The 19,060-nt window shown below is 36.2% G+C and overlaps 1 protein-coding gene across 11 annotated transcripts in view; it reads left to right on the top strand.

Moving 5' to 3' along the window:
* The window catches only part of UTRN (utrophin), a 331,818-nt gene that overhangs the window by 282,172 nt on the left and 30,586 nt on the right, over positions 1 to 19,060 (top strand). For all 11 annotated transcript variants that reach the window (XM_015858079.2, XM_015858086.2, XM_015858082.2 and 8 more), the window contains 5 exons: positions 4,740 to 4,941; positions 8,764 to 8,849; positions 12,757 to 12,914; positions 15,392 to 15,558; positions 17,434 to 17,545. In XM_015858079.2, the coding sequence (XP_015713565.1) occupies positions 4,740 to 4,941; positions 8,764 to 8,849; positions 12,757 to 12,914; positions 15,392 to 15,558; positions 17,434 to 17,545 (725 nt within the window). The remainder of the gene's footprint in view (positions 1 to 4,739; positions 4,942 to 8,763; positions 8,850 to 12,756; positions 12,915 to 15,391; positions 15,559 to 17,433; positions 17,546 to 19,060) is intronic.

Raw genomic sequence — 19,060 nt, forward strand, 5'->3', positions numbered from 1 at the left:
CTGAGGAAGGGAGGGTGAGCTTAAGCTTCATAATATTAATGTTTAACAGGGAACCACATACATCCTTGAAAAACTGTCTACCAATGAAATGACAAGAATTCCCAATAGTGGGTATTGTCACATATAAATAAAATCAGTGACCAAAAAGGAGTGTGGAAGGCAAACTGAAGTAGTACGCCCATTGATAATATCTTAAGAAGTGACAGGAAGATAAAGGTTAACCCTATGCCTGTTGTATACTATTCCTGATATGTAACATCTCAAATGATCAAGGCTAATATTCTAAACCTTAACATAAAATGAGAAATTTTACAATATTCCGTAGAACCAAATTCAATTTTCTGAAGTGTTTACGACTGCATGATTTAACTTTGATAGTAATCCTCTGAGAGAGAATATATTTCTTGGTGAACTCCACATAAAGAGCAATGTAGGACATTCCATGTACAGAAATGTAGAGTATGGGTTTGTATCGTTGGTTATGGATAGTTGGTATTACTGTACATTTTAAAACAGACTATGACAAAATAAGCTGTTTTTACTACTAATAATAGTATGTGTATTTATATTAAGAACATGGGAAAAGACCTTCAAGATCATTTTTTTGCTTATCCATTGTACGGGGCAAACAGTATGTATCAACATGTACCTAAGAAAAAATATAGAGTAAGAAAGCAAAGTAAAAATCTCCTTCTGTATGCCACTGTCAAGAAGGAGTGAGAAAACAGACTGCACGTGATGGATGCTAATCATCCAAGAACGCTGCCTGTTCTTGACAAGCATACCAATAGTCTAGCAATTTGTAGAGATCAGACTGCATTTGTAACATCTAATAAGCTTTGAGGAGGAATATACTCCCTATCCTTGCTTTTTCAACAAAATATATCAACTTCTGTGTCAACTGCAGTGGTTGGCTCTCCTCATTCATAGACTTCAAAAGTGAGCTACTATCAAAATGAATAGTGTCTCCAGTTTCAGAGGACAGAGGTGCAAGTGGAGAGAGGCAAAAGCAATGAGAGCTAAAGAGAATATCCCAGTTTGAAAGAGCCAGGAGTAAAACTGTCATCTTTACGGATTCTGTGTGCCTTGTTTATGAAGCTTTGTGCTTGCTCCATCTCTGTCGCATGACAATGGAGACTGCATACCTGCTTTTCTTTTACACTACAGCAAAATAAATAAATAAATAAATCTTTATTATGTGTGTATTTGACAAAGCATTTATGTAATTTGTGAGAGAACAGCAATGTGAATTTTAAAGATGGATAATGCAGATTATTCACAAAGATGAATTCTACAACTTTCTGTCTCTGGGGAAGGAGACAGTGAGTAAGATGAATTATTGACTTTTTATTGTTGATGAATTTCTTGAAAGGTGGGGACAGAATCATTTTCTTGTCTGAGTTACTTTAGTCTTCCTATAATTTAAAATGTAATTTCCTGTAATTTTAACTGATTTCTAAAGGTGTTTGGATGTAGAATGCCTTAGAAAAGCTTATGAGTTAAGGCAGAGAAACTGTCAAAACAAATCACTAGAAAATGAGGTCATTGTAAATTGTAAAATGTGACAAATTGCTGTCACAGCTGCAGTGTCTGTGCAGATGAAAAGGCCTTTTGGTGAGAACTCCAAGGGCACAGCTGAAGCAGGTTGCTCAGTCTCGCTTGCACTTGATGGATTTTGACTTTGCAGTAAGGACTGGTAATACTGAGTTATTACTGAGTTACCAGCAGCTTCAGAAGTAAGTCATTTAAGATCTGTTTCACTTCTGTCCTTGCTATTGCTAAAAAAAGTAGGGGGGAGGCTGTTTTTTCCTTACTGTCCCCTTAGAAATAGACAAATAGAATCACGTTTCACCTTGCTCTGCTTGGTCTGGTTTTGGAAGGTAGATTTCTACAGAGACTGATGTGTGTACGCACCTTGTATTTATTTTGAAGGAAGCTGAGAAAGGTCACAGGCTGGCAAGAACAAATTCTTGGTTGGTTTTTCTGTCTCAGGATATGTGGGGCATATATGCTGGCAGCAGTGTCCTGTTGTAGCACAAGAATGGTGCCAGAGAGAATATCCTCTGCTGCATTTATAGAGCAGGTTTGGAGCACCAGGCTCTGACAGTATTTTACTACTGTGTAGCATACTTCAGCTCATTTCCAAAAAAATGATTTTGCTCCACATACTGAAGTGTAGCACTGGAAGGGAAAGAGGAAGCAAAACCTCCATGTATATTCTGAGTGCTGTCACTAAGCTCCTTTAGGTGATATAAAACTTCAAAATGCCAGGAAGAATATTAACTGCACATAGCTAAGGGAAGAACAGTAAGGCACACTTTACTGAAAGAGAGCTGCACAGACTTACCTTATCTGCTTAGACATTTGCATTGACAGAAGTTTCACAGCAATGTCTACCTGTTTTCTCTGGGGTTACAGCACTTTTATGTTTGCCACTACCAACTGTATGTCATCAATTGCTCCCAAGTGCATCACACACACATGCTTGAACCATGCTGAATGATGTTTTCTGTTTATTAGTTTCCTTTGGGAAAGTCTCCTCAGTGCAGATGGACAAAGCATGACCCTTATGTCCACTGGCCGGTCAGTAGGGTTTTTGGCCATACAACGTGTTTGAGCAGGTGCAGAAGTACTGCAGAAACACATCAAGAGCTGTATAGAATCATCAAGGCTGGAAAAGACCTAAAAGATCATCCAGTCCAACCGTTCACCCATTACCAATAGGTATAGAGTAGGTTTCATGCCAGCAATGGCATGTGAGTCTCATTAGCTTTTCCTCATTTGTGTAAATACTGTTAATTTAAAAAACATTCAGTAACTGAAGTGGAATGAGAAAGTATCCTCTGTTTACCTCAGACCAATCCAGGGACTGTGCTAGTGTGCAGCCCTTACTGCAGCAGGGTAGCTGTTTGTACCCAAAGTCCATTCAGCCAGCTGAATGCTGAAGTAAGCAGGGACAGTAGTTTCCTCAGGTTGCTCTTCATGAATGGTGTACAAGTGTTGCTTAATTTTCATTACTACAGCAGCAGTTTCCTTTAGTGTGAAAATACTGAAAGTCCCTTTCCAATACCCTCTAAAATGCTTTAGCGGAAGTGTTGAGTGTGAGATCTTAACTCCAGCAGATAAGGCCTGAAGTTAGCAGGTTCCAGCCCCCTTCCTCCACACCCTCAACAAATATTCTGTGTTGCATTGTGTATGTTGTTTTCGTTTGTTTTGTTTGATAATTTAAATATGCCTGTGAGATATTCCCAGTATATTACATAGATTATATAGAAAGTGATACTGCAGTACACTGCCAAATCCTTTGGCTGTCTCAGGTCAAACTAGTGGCAAGGTGTTTTGCTACAATTAAAGATGTTTGTTAAATCATGTTTGGCATTTATTTACAAGCCCAAGAAGATGACCTTAAAAAAAAACAAACAACAACAACAAAGCAAAAAGGAAATGGAAAACAAACAGATGTCCCTGGTAAAGTCAGAGAACTGATGACAAAGTTCCTCATTTTGCAGTTAGTTTTGGTGTTAGAAAAGGTAGATTAATATAATGGGATTGGAAATACAACCTTCTTTTGGCTGATAACCTTATTTTTTTTCTGCTAGATGCTCAGTAAATCCTTGACATACTGTTCATAGCAGTTAGTGTTGCCTTGCTCCTGCTTTTTTTTCTCCTGTACTTATTTTCAGCCCAAGCTAGACCTACCTAATCTGCACAAACTGCCCTTCTAGGGTCCCTATTGAGTACCACTGATACAGAGCAATTTATAATGCATCATGTTTCATTTCCTTTGAGAAATGACAGTATAAATGCATTCCTGGATCTCCAGAAACAGCTGTGCATAAGCTCAGGATGCTTCCTTTATATATACTGCAGCATTTATACTACTAAAAAAATGTATCATCTTTTGCTTGTTTTGATGAAGTCCTTATTTCTGTCCAAAAATATCAGAGATATTATAATACCCTTAGACTTATATTACTCTTAATTCTTTTACACCAAATGTTTGAGTTTTTCCAGTTTGTTTTGCAAGAGGAATTAAAAGAGTTAATTGATAGCTGTTTGTTTGTATCATGACAAAACCATGTTTTCGTGATTAACATCTGTGTGAGATTTGGAATTAAACCCACATCACCTATAAAATGTGTTATCAACTGCTACAGAAAGCATGCTGTAACTAAGGAGATGAAAATGTTTTTTGTGTAAGAGTACGTTTTAGTATTCTGGAAAACAAAACAAATTTCACTTCCTTCACTCTGCTTTCTTTCAAGCCTCCATTTAGCTGCTGCTATTGATTTAATCAGGCCTCAGTACATGCCTTTTGGAGAATATTTTCACCTAAGAATTTGCTTTGCTTTATGTTTAATCAAAAGTGATAATCTTGAAATGTGATTCAGCTCTATGGTAAATGCAGAAAACTAAGTCTAGTGGACTCTCAGAGTACATGCATCTGAAGTTAGGATCTACTACTTTAGTGGCTTTCTAAATGTTCTACTGAAGTGTGCAGTGCTATTGTGGTGTTCTTCCTGATTCATTTTTTAAAATATATTGTACTAAAATGCTGTGAACTGCTAGCAGAGAATTTTTTTTTCTCTCCATAACATTACTAAATGGAAACTGCTTCTTGGGATCATGCTAATGATCTGCATTGTTTGCTACAGTATGCACATTAACAATTATTTCAGTGCTATGCTCAGCTATCTGTATTCATACCTTTTTTTCTTTTCTTAATTCTCTGTTGTTAGTGGACCTGTTAGAACTGAACACAACAACTGAAATTTTCAAACAGCACAAGTTGAGTCAAAATGACCAGCTCGTTGGTGTCCAGGATGTGATCAGCTGTCTTACTACCATCTACAGTGGACTTGAAGAGAAACACAATGACATGGTTAATGTTCCTCTCTGTGTAGATATGTGTCTTAACTGGCTACTCAATGTGTATGATAGGTAAGTCATAAGCTCTTGTTTATGGTAATTTAGTGTTGTATTGACTTAGTTTGTATGAAGATACATCGTATATAAAAAATGCTAGACTTGTAGGACTGTTACATGATTTTTTCAGGTCTACTTTCTGGAGGAAGTGTTCACAATGGAAAAATGATTCAGCCTGAAGAAATTATTTTTCGAGAAGCTGAACCTTTTGATAATTTTGATACAGTGATTAACGTGCAGTAGCTTAAAATGAGAAATTGCAAGAGCCCTTAGTACAGACCAGTACTACTTCATAGATTATTTAAATTTTATTTTAGTTATTGTGGCAGGGGTCTGAAAGAGTTGTGACAGAGTAAATAAGCCATTTATATGCTGACTACTTTTTATGTTTTAGCATTCCCATATTTTTGTCAGATGGAACATTTCTGTTAATTAGACTCCTTGTCACTACTTCTGGAATATTAGAGAGCTCATAAAGTAATGACTAGGACTTCTTTGGGCAAATGTTTTTATTTTGCAGATCTTTGTTTTGTGGATGAATATACATTTCGTTTACAACAGTAGATCAGCGGCTTGCTCCACTTAAATAATATAGGATATTTAGAGTGAGAGGCTTAATAAGGTCAGAGGATTTTTTCTGTAGTTACAAGGTTTTTATTTTCAAACTGATCACTCAGCCATTATTTTTTTGGTTTACCTTTTCTTCCTAACTTCAGTTAGAAATTGGTTGTTTAATTTGTACATATTTAAAATGCATATAGTAAGCAATAACACATTCTCTTTCAGTAATGTTTCCTGTTGCTCCCATTTTCCCTTGATGTTAATGTTGAAAGCATTAGTATAGGCAATTGTTCAAACTGATGAAAGTATTTAAGATTACTTCAAACTTTGAAAAATGGAGGATGAAGGTTACCTCTTAAAGCACATTTCCTTGCTCCCCTGTCAAATCCATTAAAGAAAAAAGTTTGCTGGAAGAGAACAGGCACCACTTTTCAGCTGTATTTTTTTTTTTTAATTGGCCTTTAGGAAAGAACTAATTTGTCTCTTGGCATTTCTGTTGTTTATTGCACTGGTGTTATACGCATACAATGTTTCAAATCATTAAACTGTCTACAAAAAGCATCTGTTAGTCGCATGCTATTAACCTGAGATTTAATTACTGATTCACAGATTGATGGCAAGATAGGAGGTTCTTCAGTCTTACCTACAGATGTCTTTGGCCCTTAAAAAGAACCAGTTTATTTTTAGAAATAGTAGACAAGCCTGTTGTATTCTGGTTTCTGACACATCAGGAATGATTCATCCTTCAAGCTGAGCACAGGAGAGAAACAGATTAAATTGACTCGGTGACTTTTTCTTCCTCAAGGACTCACAGGTTGTTCTGGAAAGCAACATTTGCCCTATAAACATTTTGCAAACTTAAAGCACTTTGAGTATGTTAGTCCAGATAATTTTAAAAATAAAATTTTTCCTTTTTCAAATGAGAGCCATGAAATAAAGTGGTTGATCAATTAAATCATGCTGGCAGGCCCGTGTTTAAATCGTCCAGAAGCAATAGCTGCTAGTTATTGTTCTGAACTATATACTGTCAAATTTTCTAAAATGTCCAATGAAAATGGACCAGTAGCTTTCAGTATGAGATAACTTAACAACCCTTGAAATCAGTTATTTCAGATATTTTGAAGTCTGTCATACAATATATGAGTATATATACTCAGTAGTATATATAGTATAGTATATATACTACATGTACTACTAATTGTGGGCAATGTCTCATTATTTCAATAAGAATTTCCCGTAAGGAAACTTCTGTATGCTTTGTGTTTTTGTTACCTATTGTTTTTCTAGTTTACCTGACAAATTAAAACATCATGTTAATATCCCAGGCCTCTCCCAGTCTGAGGTTTTTATGCTCGTGTAGGGCAGCCTTGAGTTGAGGAGTGGGAGGCATGTGAAACATGGTTTCTGTTTCAAATATACATGGCCCTGTTGCAACTGTTATCTGTATTTCTTATTCTTACTGCCCACCTCCCCACTGCCCCTGCCTTTCTGCATCCTCTAATTCTGCTGTCTACTGACACAATATAGGATAAAAGCGTTCTCTCCTTTGACTCTGTGGCTATGTTTTTGCTCACACTGTTTTTTTCATCATTTGTTTCTGATACTGTAAGGTATGTCTGTAGATTTAGTGTGAGGTTTGTTGGTTGTTTTCCATTTATAATTTATTAAGGAAGCGGTTTTTGTGCTAAGGAACTTCTTCACAGTCCCTGCAACAGCCTGCTGAAACCTGGAGAGCTTTGAAGCCTCTATGTACACACTCTCACTTTTAAACTGCTGAGTTTTCCTGATTTTCTTCCTTTAACAAACAATTGCACAAATACTCTAGTAAGTCCTTAATTAAATCAGGCACAAGTGAATGCTCTACTTTGTTTTTCCATTGAATACAAAGTTAAAACACAGATAACCATACTCAGGAAAGAACACTGAAAGCATTATCAAGGTTGCAAAAAGAACCGTATATGAGTTAGGCTCTGCCAGAATGATGTCTTGTCTGTGATTGAAAGAGGTAATTTGAAACTAAGCTTGAATGTATAAAATAGGTGGCACTTCCACATTCTGGAAAATTGGGTCCTGGTTTTCAAGCTAGGCAGTAAAACTAATGTGCGCTTTTGATTAATTTGGCAATAATTTCTCTGTACCTCTGTTTCAACTTATGGAATAGAGAAGATAATACTGTCTAGTCTCACAAGATTAGGTGATGGTTGTGAAGAAAAATGCATTAATATTTGTAGGGTGGTTAGGTAATGTACTGAGAAACCAGGAATAAATTAATAATCTTGTATTCAGTGCAGCATTTGTGAAGTAAATCAGATAGTAGAACGTATGTTGATTGGGGAGAATATAAAGGGATACCTAATAACCACTCCAGAAGTAATTAAAGAATATATTATATTCCATCACAAAAGTGATCAAACTAACATATCGGATGATATAAATTGTATTATTATCTTTCTTGCTGGAGTAGGATTCATCTAACCTTAAATGCAGGATGCCACTGCAAATGTATACAGCTCATCTAGTGTTCTCATGGTCTGTTTGCTGTCTCATCTCAAGACAAATCATATAGTGTTTTCTAGACTTTGGGAACAGAAATCCTCAGATCTCTCACAGAATGTTTCTTGCACTGATCCTGAAGTTCAAAGTTGTCCTTTTCCATATAGCCTGGTTTTATTGTTTTAGTATCTGTTTGAACAGTGTTTTTCTTGCATTTTTAAAAATCACTTGCTTTTACAGCCATTTGTCTGTTAAGTTTGCTTTAGGTTTGCCTTGTGCTTTGGAGGTTTGTGTATTTCTTTTCGCATTGTATAAGATGAGCCTGAGGTCATTTATTTAGAAAGAATAACAGCTCTACATTGTTTAATTACTGCCTGTCATTGACTCTGTGTTGGTGCACATGTATATCAGAACATTTTAGATGGAAGGAACAAATGAAGTGGAAGAAATTCCTTCAATATGAAAACTTGGCATTAGATTGAAGTGCTTGTTTCATAGCGGATTTCTTGCTGCATGCTTATATGCATTTTTTTAGTGCATATCTCATTCAAAAGTCATATCGAGGATTTTATAGAGCTAAATTTCTGTCCTTTTAGAGCAGAGTGAAGTGTTTTGACATGTAAACTATTTAGCTGAGTTTTTGTAATATGTAATGTGTTGCTCAGTGTTAATTTATTTTGAAATATGAAGAAGAACTCACTGATGACTTTTTATTTTGCACGGACTCAAGTTGTAGTGAAATGAAACAAACTATATTAAATTGTTCTGTTTTTATAATTTCAGTGGCCGAACTGGAAAAATTCGAGTGCAGTCCCTGAAAATTGGGTTGATGTCTCTATCTAAGGGCCTTCTGGAAGAGAAGTATAGATGTAAGAATGTATTTGATAAAATGCTTTTTTGTATATCATATAAAGTTGTGCATAGTAATAATGCAAATTGTTGCAAAATTTTGCAGTATTACATTTCTTGTGCCTGCAGCAAGACTGTTTCCTTATGAGTAAATAAAAAAGAACTGTTGTTATTGTAATCATCTATGACAGTGGAGAACATAGTATCTGTATCCTGACTGGAAAGGATTGATGTGAGTTATCCATTGTCATATTTCACAGCATTACAGTTCTTCCAAAAACAAAGGAAAATGTAGCTGTGTAGAAGCTAGAGAAGTGATCTACTTGACTAATTTTGTTCAACTCTTCTCTGATTTTGACAAACAACAACAAAAAACTTTTTCCTATGCATAAGAAAGATGATTTGAAACTCTGAAGATAATTTTCCAATACACGTGCTTACTGACAGAATGGTACAATTAAAGTTTAGATGATATTGATTTAAATAACCTCACAAGCTTGAGAAATACTGAGTAGTTTGAAAATATTTGCTGAAAATATTTGACCAAAATAATTGCAGGAGTAGAAGAGAATCAATAAACTTTATGACAAAGTCTCATGAGAAATACAGAATGAGAGATTAAGCTTTGTATAAGAGCATCATAGGTGATTGGCAGTTATATATTAGGCACACAGTCTTAAAATTGCTTTTCATTGCAGCAGTTCCTTTAGATATTTGGAGGAACTGTATAAAATGGTTAGCAACAGCATTTGCCATGTGCTTTTGAAGTTCTGCATCAATTTCTGCTTTCTTTAAAAACATTTTAAAGTAATCTTGTAATCCTGGATTCAAAATTTCAGATATTGAAATAGGCCTCAATGCATAAGCTATTTGTACTTTTGTTCACTGCTTATGTATTGAGGCCTATTTCAGCATTTGAATTAGAGTCCTTACTAAGACTTTGTTTTTTAATTTCTTTGTCATTTGACATATAAGTGAGATAGTCCATAACTAAATGGTCTTGTGGGCATATTTTTGTCTAGTAATGACATACCAGAAGGTAATTCACCGTTTGGTGAAAAATTGAAAGATTTTCTACAGCTGGGGAGTTAGACTGTGGTTAACAGAATAATAGCCCTACCAAAATATTGTTAAAAAAAATAATCATTCCAACTGAGAATAAACGCATTTTAAACTGCTGTTGGGAACCAGTTAGTATACTTACATTTGCTTAATACAGACATTGAAGCAAAATGAGGAAATGACTGCAGTGGATTAATTTTAGTCTTTGTTTTGTTCCTAATGGTAAAGTAAAAGCAGCAGATCTGCCGATTTTTCGAAAAGACCAAGAAAGTTAATGCAGGAAAAAGGTCCCAGGAGACTTCCATGCCAAATGGTCGTAACTTCAACTTGAAATATATCTGAAACTGAAACAGTAGCATGGTCTCCCAGGGCAGAGAATTAGTGATCAGTTAATGCATGCACTTTTTTGTTGTTGATCAGTATGCCTGGCTTTGATAACTTTAGTGTATTATTAGCTTTATTGTTTTTTTCTTGATTAGCCATGGAAATGTCAGAAAGTAAAATACTTTGTGAAAAAGGTTTTGTGGAAAAAAGAATGAAATGGAAGTGTCATGTATGTATGGATTCTTGGCATTTGGTGGGAACGCAGTCAGCATTTTGGGATCATTACATATGTCACAAACTGACCTCCATTGTGAACTTTCTTGCTTTTGTTTTTATCATCTCCTACTACTCCTACTAAAAGTTTAAAAAAACTTTTGTTTGGACCCTTCAGGTGTTTGTAAATTGCTTATCCAGCTTTCTGCTCAGGTGTTTTCTGTGTCAGCCTGCACAGAGTTTAGGTTTCCAGGAATCATCTTGATGAAACGTAATTTCTGTGCTGCTGAGATGTTAGGTTTCTGAAATAATATGATAAACAAGAAATGACAATTTCAATTTACCAATAAAATTGACCTTCATTTTTCTCTCTTCCATTTTGGGAAAAATCAAACTTCTGCACTTCTTTTCTTTTTCTAATATCAAGCTTTTTTTTTTTTTCCTTTTTTTTTTTTTTCCTTTTTCTTTCTTTCTTTTTTTTTTCTCTCTTCATTTTATCTTTTTAACAGCCAGCGTTATTCACATTCACTTCCAGTAAAAATAGTAATTTTGTTGATTGCACATTTATTTCCAATATAGATAGACCTTTTCAATTCAATCAGTTTTAATGGTTTTATGTTCAAATAAAGCTTCATTTAAATACACTGCACTGCACAGAGTTGACATGAGAATGAATCTTTAATTAAAAAAATCCCAGCTACTTCTGAAAAAACACTGGAGCCTCAATTAAAGAATGCCTGTTCTTGAAGGTGCTTAAAGACATGCTTAACTTCAAGCAGATGCCTGGATGCTCCTGTGAATAAAAATGGACCTGTGAACATAATCAAGTTGCAGTGAACTGTTTTCATCTCTGGTTGTAGAGCAAGTACTTCAGGACCTTTTATATTTTTTTCCATTTGTGGGGCTGATTACCTGCTCTGTTTGGTCCCCAGAACAAAGGGGCATATGTGAGCAACATATGGGAAATGATCTCCGGCCTTACCTTGCTCTCACATCATTCTTGGTGATTCTGGGGGAAAGAGTTGGTTGACTTTCATCAGTGAGCCTATCTCTGCCACTTTACAGCTGCTTTTTGGATCTTCTTTGCTAGGATACAGCTTGTGGGTTTCTATAGCAATGTTGGCCATATAGTAGGGACATTTTTGCTTTCTGAGCCTTTAGTTGAGCATAGTCACACCAGTGGCATTGAGGATTTGTAGGGAGGAGGATGCTATTCAATTTGACTTTGACATTCAATGATATGGCTCAGATACCAGTGTTGTTTTTTGTTTTTTTTGTTCCTGGAGTATTTTGGAGGAGTTTGAGCTTTCAACTGTTTTTTCTGATCTTCTCTTTGCATCAGCCTAAGCTGATCACTCTCCTTCTCTATCCTGTCATGTCATTTTCCTTCTGGTTTTTAGATCCCAATCAACAAAAGCTTTAGGGGCTGGGGAAGAGTTTCCTCTTCCTCCCAGCTGCAGCAGTGAGCAAATTGATGTTGTGGTACCTGTCTCCACTGACAATGTCTGATTAAAAAGTCAAGCAGGTATTTTTTGCCCTATCATCTTTTTTAACATCTTTTTTTTCCTTAAATACTGGAAAACTATTTCAGCTGCAGCAACAAGCCTACAGCAGGGCAGTGCTTGTCAGTACTGTTGTCTGTGAGGTTTGTCTTACTGCTAGGTGCTGAAGATGCTGGAACATCAAAAAAGCTCAATCAAATTTATAGAGAACTAAGAAATATTTTCTGTGCTGCACATAGGCCTTTTAATTCAATACTTTTCTGTGACAGTGAAGTAGGTACAAGCAGTATCTTTTTCCCCAGTAAGTGTCTGTGTAGGGAACAATTTACTTGACCCTTTCAGCCTCAAATTTTTCAGTTATATTAGCTTCCCAGAACACCATTTATACTTCAGGGCTTGTCATGTGCCTTAGGAATGGGAATCAATAAAAGAAACGTGTGTGGAAACAGATGTGGTTTTCTAGGAAGCAAACATGATTCCTGTTGAGCACAAAAAGCTCTTTCAGTTTTGTTACATCTCTTACTTTTCTACATAGCTGTTTGTGGGTAGTAGGAACTATAACAATGTTATTTATTGGGAAGTACCACATGAAGCTGTATGGTTCAATTCATTTGGCCTGATTCCTCTCATTTGTATGGTTACAGGTGCAGAAAAAGTAGTCAAAGTAGTCAAGATTTAGGTGAGGGTACTCTGTTGGAAATGGGACTGCGGTCATCTGTACCTACATCTGGATTAAGGGAATGACAAAACTTAAGCTGTGGTTTTACCAAGTAAGAGGAGCATAGATGAAAATGAAATGAGCTGGTGCCTCTTGTTGATGTTGCAGATCTCTTCAAGGAAGTGTCGGGTCCCACAGAAATGTGTGACCAGAGGCAGCTCGGCCTGCTGCTGCATGATGCCATCCAGATCCCCCGGCAGCTCGGTGAGGTGGCAGCTTTTGGTGGCAGCAACATTGAACCCAGTGTGCGCAGCTGCTTCCAGCAGGTGAGATAGCAAAGACCTCGTGGCAAAAACCTGTCCTGAGCTCTGTGAGATTTACTTGTACTTGGTGTCAAAATAGAAGAGGAACTTATAAACTCAACTTTCCATTAAGTTTTTGGACAGAAACAAATCTGGTCATGTAACTAAATTGTTAAAATTACTGGGAAGTTTTTGTTAAAGTTGAGCTGTGAAAGACTGATTCATCATTTAGGAGACAATCAAATTACCTTCTAGCAAAAGAATATATAAATATTTGTGTTAATGATGACATGAGCTGCTATGAATGCTGTTAAAATTTTTGCAGCAGCCATTTTACCCTGCTTCACATCATTCAAACCTGATTCTATAGGGATGATGTACTTGCTGGAACAAGATGTGATTTCAACAGAACAAGAAAATGATGTCAATGTTAACTTTTTACCCTATGCAGAAGGAAATTATTTAGCATTGTTTTTCTGACAATAGAGCTTGTGGTTTCAGGGAAATTTCAACCAGTCATGTTATATATTGTGAGACTTTATGCAGCAGATCAGAACATGAAATTAAGCTGTCTTACAGCCCACTGTTCAAGTCCATACTGCATACAGGCAATTAATGAGGCCGCAATGAGCTTCTGTCTGTTTGAAGAAGATGAGAAGAAAAAAGATGTCACAGTGGAACGCAACCTAACTCAGGATTTGTCACGGATGCCTAAGGCTCTGGCTGTGTGGTAGTGATAACTGTACATCTGGAGTACATTACTTCTGTGACAGTGACTGCTTTATGCATTGTCAGAAATTATATATGGATTAAAATATCACAGTATATAAAATTACTTACTTAAATATCTGCAGTTTTATTGGATCCAACAGATTAAGTGTTATCAAGAATTTGTAATAAATTTTTCTTTCACGATTCTTTTATAAACACTTTTGTTTTCATTGTGTGCTTTGAAAATCCAGTTGTGCTGGCTTTGTTTTTGTTGGTTTGTTTTTGTGTTTTTTTTTTGCTTTTTAACAGCTATTTGTTTATGTAGCTTTTTAAATTCATTTCTGAACTCTGAGATGACTGAGATTGAGAGACTGTAGGTAGAAATCTTGAATAATTTGCTGGATACACATGGAAATTGTTTTAACCACTTAATGTTAAAACCTTCTCTAAGGTTTTAACGTTGCTGTTTCAGACAATAAGGGATGGTGATTGACATATCTATCACTGGCCTCAAGTGATTCAAGTCATACTAAAATGAATTATTAACTTGTTAGTGGCAGACTTTGAGTAGCAAAGAGGAGCAATCTTTTATGTTTCTCAAGTCATCTGCCCCATCTTCCCACACTGTTCATCATGAGTGTGATACAGTAGTAAGGTGGTGTTTCAATGTGTTTTATAGTACTGTGTTTATACTGATGATCCATTTGATCTCTGACTTCACATCAATGCCTCAAGTTCTCTTCCTTGTGAGGTCTCATTTAGAGTACAACATCTAGGCATGAGGACATGAGACCCCCAGCACAAGAAAGAGGTGGAGCTGTAGGGAGTGGGTTCAGAGGAGGGCCACGAAGCTGACTGGGAGGCTGGAGCACCAATCCTTTGAGGACAGGCTGAGGGAGATGGGCTTGAGAAGAGAAGGCTCCAGGGAGACCTCATTATGGCCTTCCTGTACATGAAGAGAGCTTATAAACGGGAGATGAACTGACTTTTTACATGGTATGGTAGCGATAGGAAAAAGGGGAATGGTTTAAAACTAGGAGGATATATTTAGATTAGATGTTAGAAGAAAGTTATTTATTCAAGGAATGGTGAGGCACTGAAGCAGGTTGCCCAGAGAGATTGTGAGTGCCTGATCCGTGGTGATGATCAAAGCCAAGTTAGATGGGGCCCTGGGCAACCTTATCCAGTGGGTGTCAGCCCTGCCCATGGCAGGAGGTTGAAATTAGATGATCTTTATGGTTCTTTCTATCCTAATTCATTCTGTGATTCTATGATTTATAATTAGGAAGGCACAGAGTATGCAGCAGAATGTCAGAGCTCTCAGTCTAGTGAAAACAAGTATTTTGCTGGTAGGGAAAGCACATTATTCCTTTTTTCCTTTTAGTAGAAAAAACAAAAAGGCTTGAGTTTAAGAAACCTTGCATTGCTTTTAATCATGTGTTACAATTTTAGGTATAGCTTTCATTTTAAATTGTATTCTGTTACAGTGAGCTCAGAAAGACAATGTCTGTTCTTATTGCTGACAAATAAGATGAACATAATTCCTTTATAGCTAGATTCCTCTATTAGTTACAACTTGAATGGAAACATGTTTATTTGATCTTAAAAAAGTCATGCTATTATTTTAGCTCTGCTGCATTTTTTCAATGATTGCCTATAAATTGACAGATTTATTTTTCTCTTTTTTTTTTTTTTGAATGCTAAGGAAAATTTGTTTGTTGAGTCTTCTAAAATTGTATTTCTTTTTATTTCTATTATTGAAAATTTATATGTATATGTACTTTCCACAGAACCACAATAAGCCAGAAATTACTGTAAAACAATTTATAGATTGGATGCACTTAGAGCCACAGTCTATGGTATGGCTACCAGTTCTGCACCGCGTGGCAGCTGCAGAAACAGCAAAACATCAGGCCAAGTGCAACATCTGCAAAGAATGTCCAATTGTTGGCTTCAGGTAAGAGAAGGGGAACTGGGTGCAGTTTCTCTGAAAATATCTGTTTATTTTACATGCAACAAGTACATATTCCACGTTTTCTTTTTCACCATTTTATCCATTTTATGGGAGCTGCCACCCCTGGTTAGACCACAGTGGATCTCTCTATATGAGCTCCTGAACCACTGTGTTTCTGGCTCATCTAGTCCCACTGGTAAATACCCAGTGGTCTTGTGACTGGCAGATGTGCAGAATGGGCTGTCATCAAGTATTTTGGCACTGGTGGATACAAGAGACAGCTGTATGTTTTGTGAGGACAAGAGCAAAAGAAAATGCTTATTTATTTCTCATGTGGAGCAAGAGGATTCATGGTGAATCGGCTACCTGCCCCCATCTCCTCCATAAGCACTGTGAAGCAGTCAGTCATGTCAGCCAGTACTGAACTCCCTTCAGCAGCAATCCTTCCTTGTTTAGCACAAACATTTATATGTTACTTTGATGAGACTTGCACGGTCTTGCACAGTTCCTATCTCGAAGCACTGAATGTGGTATAAGTTTAGACGGTTCAAAGGAAGCTGTGAATTCTCAAAGGAAAAATGCCTCCAAGGATATTCTCCTTGTTATTCTCCTGAGCAGTATGCTTTTACTGTGAATCGTGAGGCTTTGGCTATTTGGTGCTCTTTATGAGTACTGTTAGAACTAACATACATCTGTGTATTGATTGCTCCAGAGTATAAAAGATGCAAAATGAATTAGGGGAGCAGAGCTAAACATAACTGTTCATTTTTCTACTGTTGTTATGTAATTCCGTGTTTTATTTAGGAATGTTAAATCAGTCTTACCTTTAAGTGATTCTAAGGCTTTTCTTCAGGTACTGAGGCAGGCATGTTATTTTTGTTCCTCATACTTTCTCTTTTTCCATGCTTCTGTTATGTTAAAGGATATTAATATGGATCTTTTGGTCGGACTCATCCCACCTAGCTTTAGGCATGAAAACTTTAGTCAGTCTTGTAAGAGCTAGTGATTGTCTTCTTTTACTATAAATATGGAGGTGTTAAGTACTTCCAGAAGTTATTAATCTGATCAAAGTCTTTTGCCTGTCTTAAGAGGAGATGAAAGATAGATGTTTCTATTTTTCTTAATTAACACTTGTCAGAGTGTAGCATGGCTAATCTCCAGTTCATATCTCTTTGAGATGCCTAAGTTAGAGCTGATGCATCTTGTCTGTACTGAAATATCTAGTGTGGAAAAGGAGGACCTGGAGGCAAAAGAGAAAGGAAGACAAAAGAATGACTCATTTTTAATCATTTCTGTAATGATGCTAGAGATCTGCAAAAAAAAAACCAAAAACACAACAAACGTGTCTAGCATCTTAGCAGTAGGCAGATGCTGCCATTTAATCCATGGGCTCTTGAGTAAAAGCTACAAGCTTTTGCATCAGCATCCTTAAAAGCAAACCTTTGCTTTTATAAACACTTATTGTCATGCAAAACAAAACATGAAACTCACTGGGGGGAAAAACGTAGATGGGTACTGAGAACTGCTCTCAGGAATCAATTTTGTTTAAACTTAAACTATTCAGTAGCTATTCAATTTGCCTCAGATAGCTCATTTTAGTTTCAGACAAATGATAAAACCTCATCCAGTCAGAACTACTGTACTATAAAAACAACAGTGGGTGGAGCTTGGAAATGAATCATTACATAATCCAGTTTTGGTTTTAAAATGAATTAGAACTATCATTCTCCTGCTGGCTCTGTTTAGTAAAAAGTATATTTAACACATTTTCTGCTTTATTGTTATGCATATAGATGTTCCTACAGAAAACCTGAGTAAATAAATCAACTTAATGTTGATTTTAGGAAGCTCTAATCACTTTCTTTAATGTCCCCATAGGTACCGGAGCTTAAAACATTTCAACTATGATGTCTGTCAGAGCTGCTTCTTTTCTGGCCGTACAGCTAAGGGACATAAATTACATTACCCAATGGTGGAGTATTGTATACCGGTGAGTACCTATTTACTGCCCATTCCTAAGGGGTTGTTTTTCCATATTATTTGTAGTCTAAATTATTTTTAACTGTCCTTCGCCACTTTGATATTCTGCCAGACTTTCTTTTCCATCTGTCTTGCATGGCCTGTCTTCTCACTCTTCTCTTTGAAAGTCATCTGGTGCTTTACTAGTGCTGTTGATTTTTTTAAGTCACTGTGTTCAAAGCCTGTAGAAATGGGGAGAATTGTCTACTCCTAATAACCACTTCAGAAATACTCACTGAGGGAACTTTATTTGTTTTGTAAAAATAAAACCAAAATATTGAATATAATTGCAGTGCTTGAATGTGTGCACATGTGCTGTTTTAAGACTGAGAACAAGATGCATCAGCTCTAACTTAGGCATCTCAAAGAGTTGCTTTTCTTAAGACTAGTCTCATAGTTCTTCAGAAGAATTTTCATTCAATCATAAAATTTAATAGCATAACATGTATATAATTTAAGTAACAGTGCTAAAAGGTCTGTATGCATAGAACAAATTCAGATCTGAAATGACCCATTATATGAACAGAATTAAGACATGGCTATTTAACTTGCATAATCAGTACCTACATGCAGTTCATTTTAACTATTATCTGAGTTGAGTCATGACTGAAGAACTGATTTCACAAAATGAATGTAGTGCTGCTTATTACTGAATCATAGGATCATTTTGACCTTTAGAGGTCATCTAGTCAGGCTCCTGTGCAAGCTAATGACATTCAGAGCCTGGTCTAGATATTGGTATCATCAATTATGATAGAACCATGGAGAAAAATCACCTTTACTTACCTTACTTACATTTACTTTACTTTTTACTTTGTTACTGTTGTTCCTAGTAATGTCCTATGTATTGGTGGAGTACTAATTTGGTGCTAAGCCTCCCTACAGGTTGAACTCAATTAATGCAATGTAGTATTCAGGAACTTGCAAAATGGTTTGCAGCATGTTAGTAGAATAGCTTATGTATTTAGATGGAATGATGCCCAAAAAATAGAATAGTGCTGAGTCTACACAATAAAAAACAATCATAAAAATGGAGGTGCCGAAGATCCATGAATTATTCCTCAGAGTTCATTATAATACAATACGGATAGTCTGAACAGAAAGAGTGCATCTGGTTTGCTAAGGTTAGCGTGTTTTTAGAATCTTTTAAGCTTGATTCAGATGCTGTTGATGTTATTTTTGTGGCCTTCGTTGCAAAGCAGGCTAAAAATACACGCTCTCATTGAACTGCCTTAATGAAATCTAGCTTCTTTCTTTTACCTAAATGTATTGATACAAATGCATTAATATCAAGATTACTAGCAATAATTTGCTACTTTGGTTATGTGTATATATATATATATATATATTTCTGCAATTCACTGTAATCCTACAGTCAGAATCTAGCATCTAAGTCAGGAATACTCTTAAGTCTTTAGTTTTTTGGAACAGTAGTGATGGTTGGGTTATATGAATGTGACTCTCTGTATCAGTTACATCTTTTAAT

The sequence above is a fragment of the Coturnix japonica genome, chromosome 3 (genome assembly GCF_001577835.2).
Source record: "Coturnix japonica isolate 7356 chromosome 3, Coturnix japonica 2.1, whole genome shotgun sequence".
NCBI lineage: Eukaryota > Metazoa > Chordata > Aves > Galliformes > Phasianidae > Coturnix > Coturnix japonica.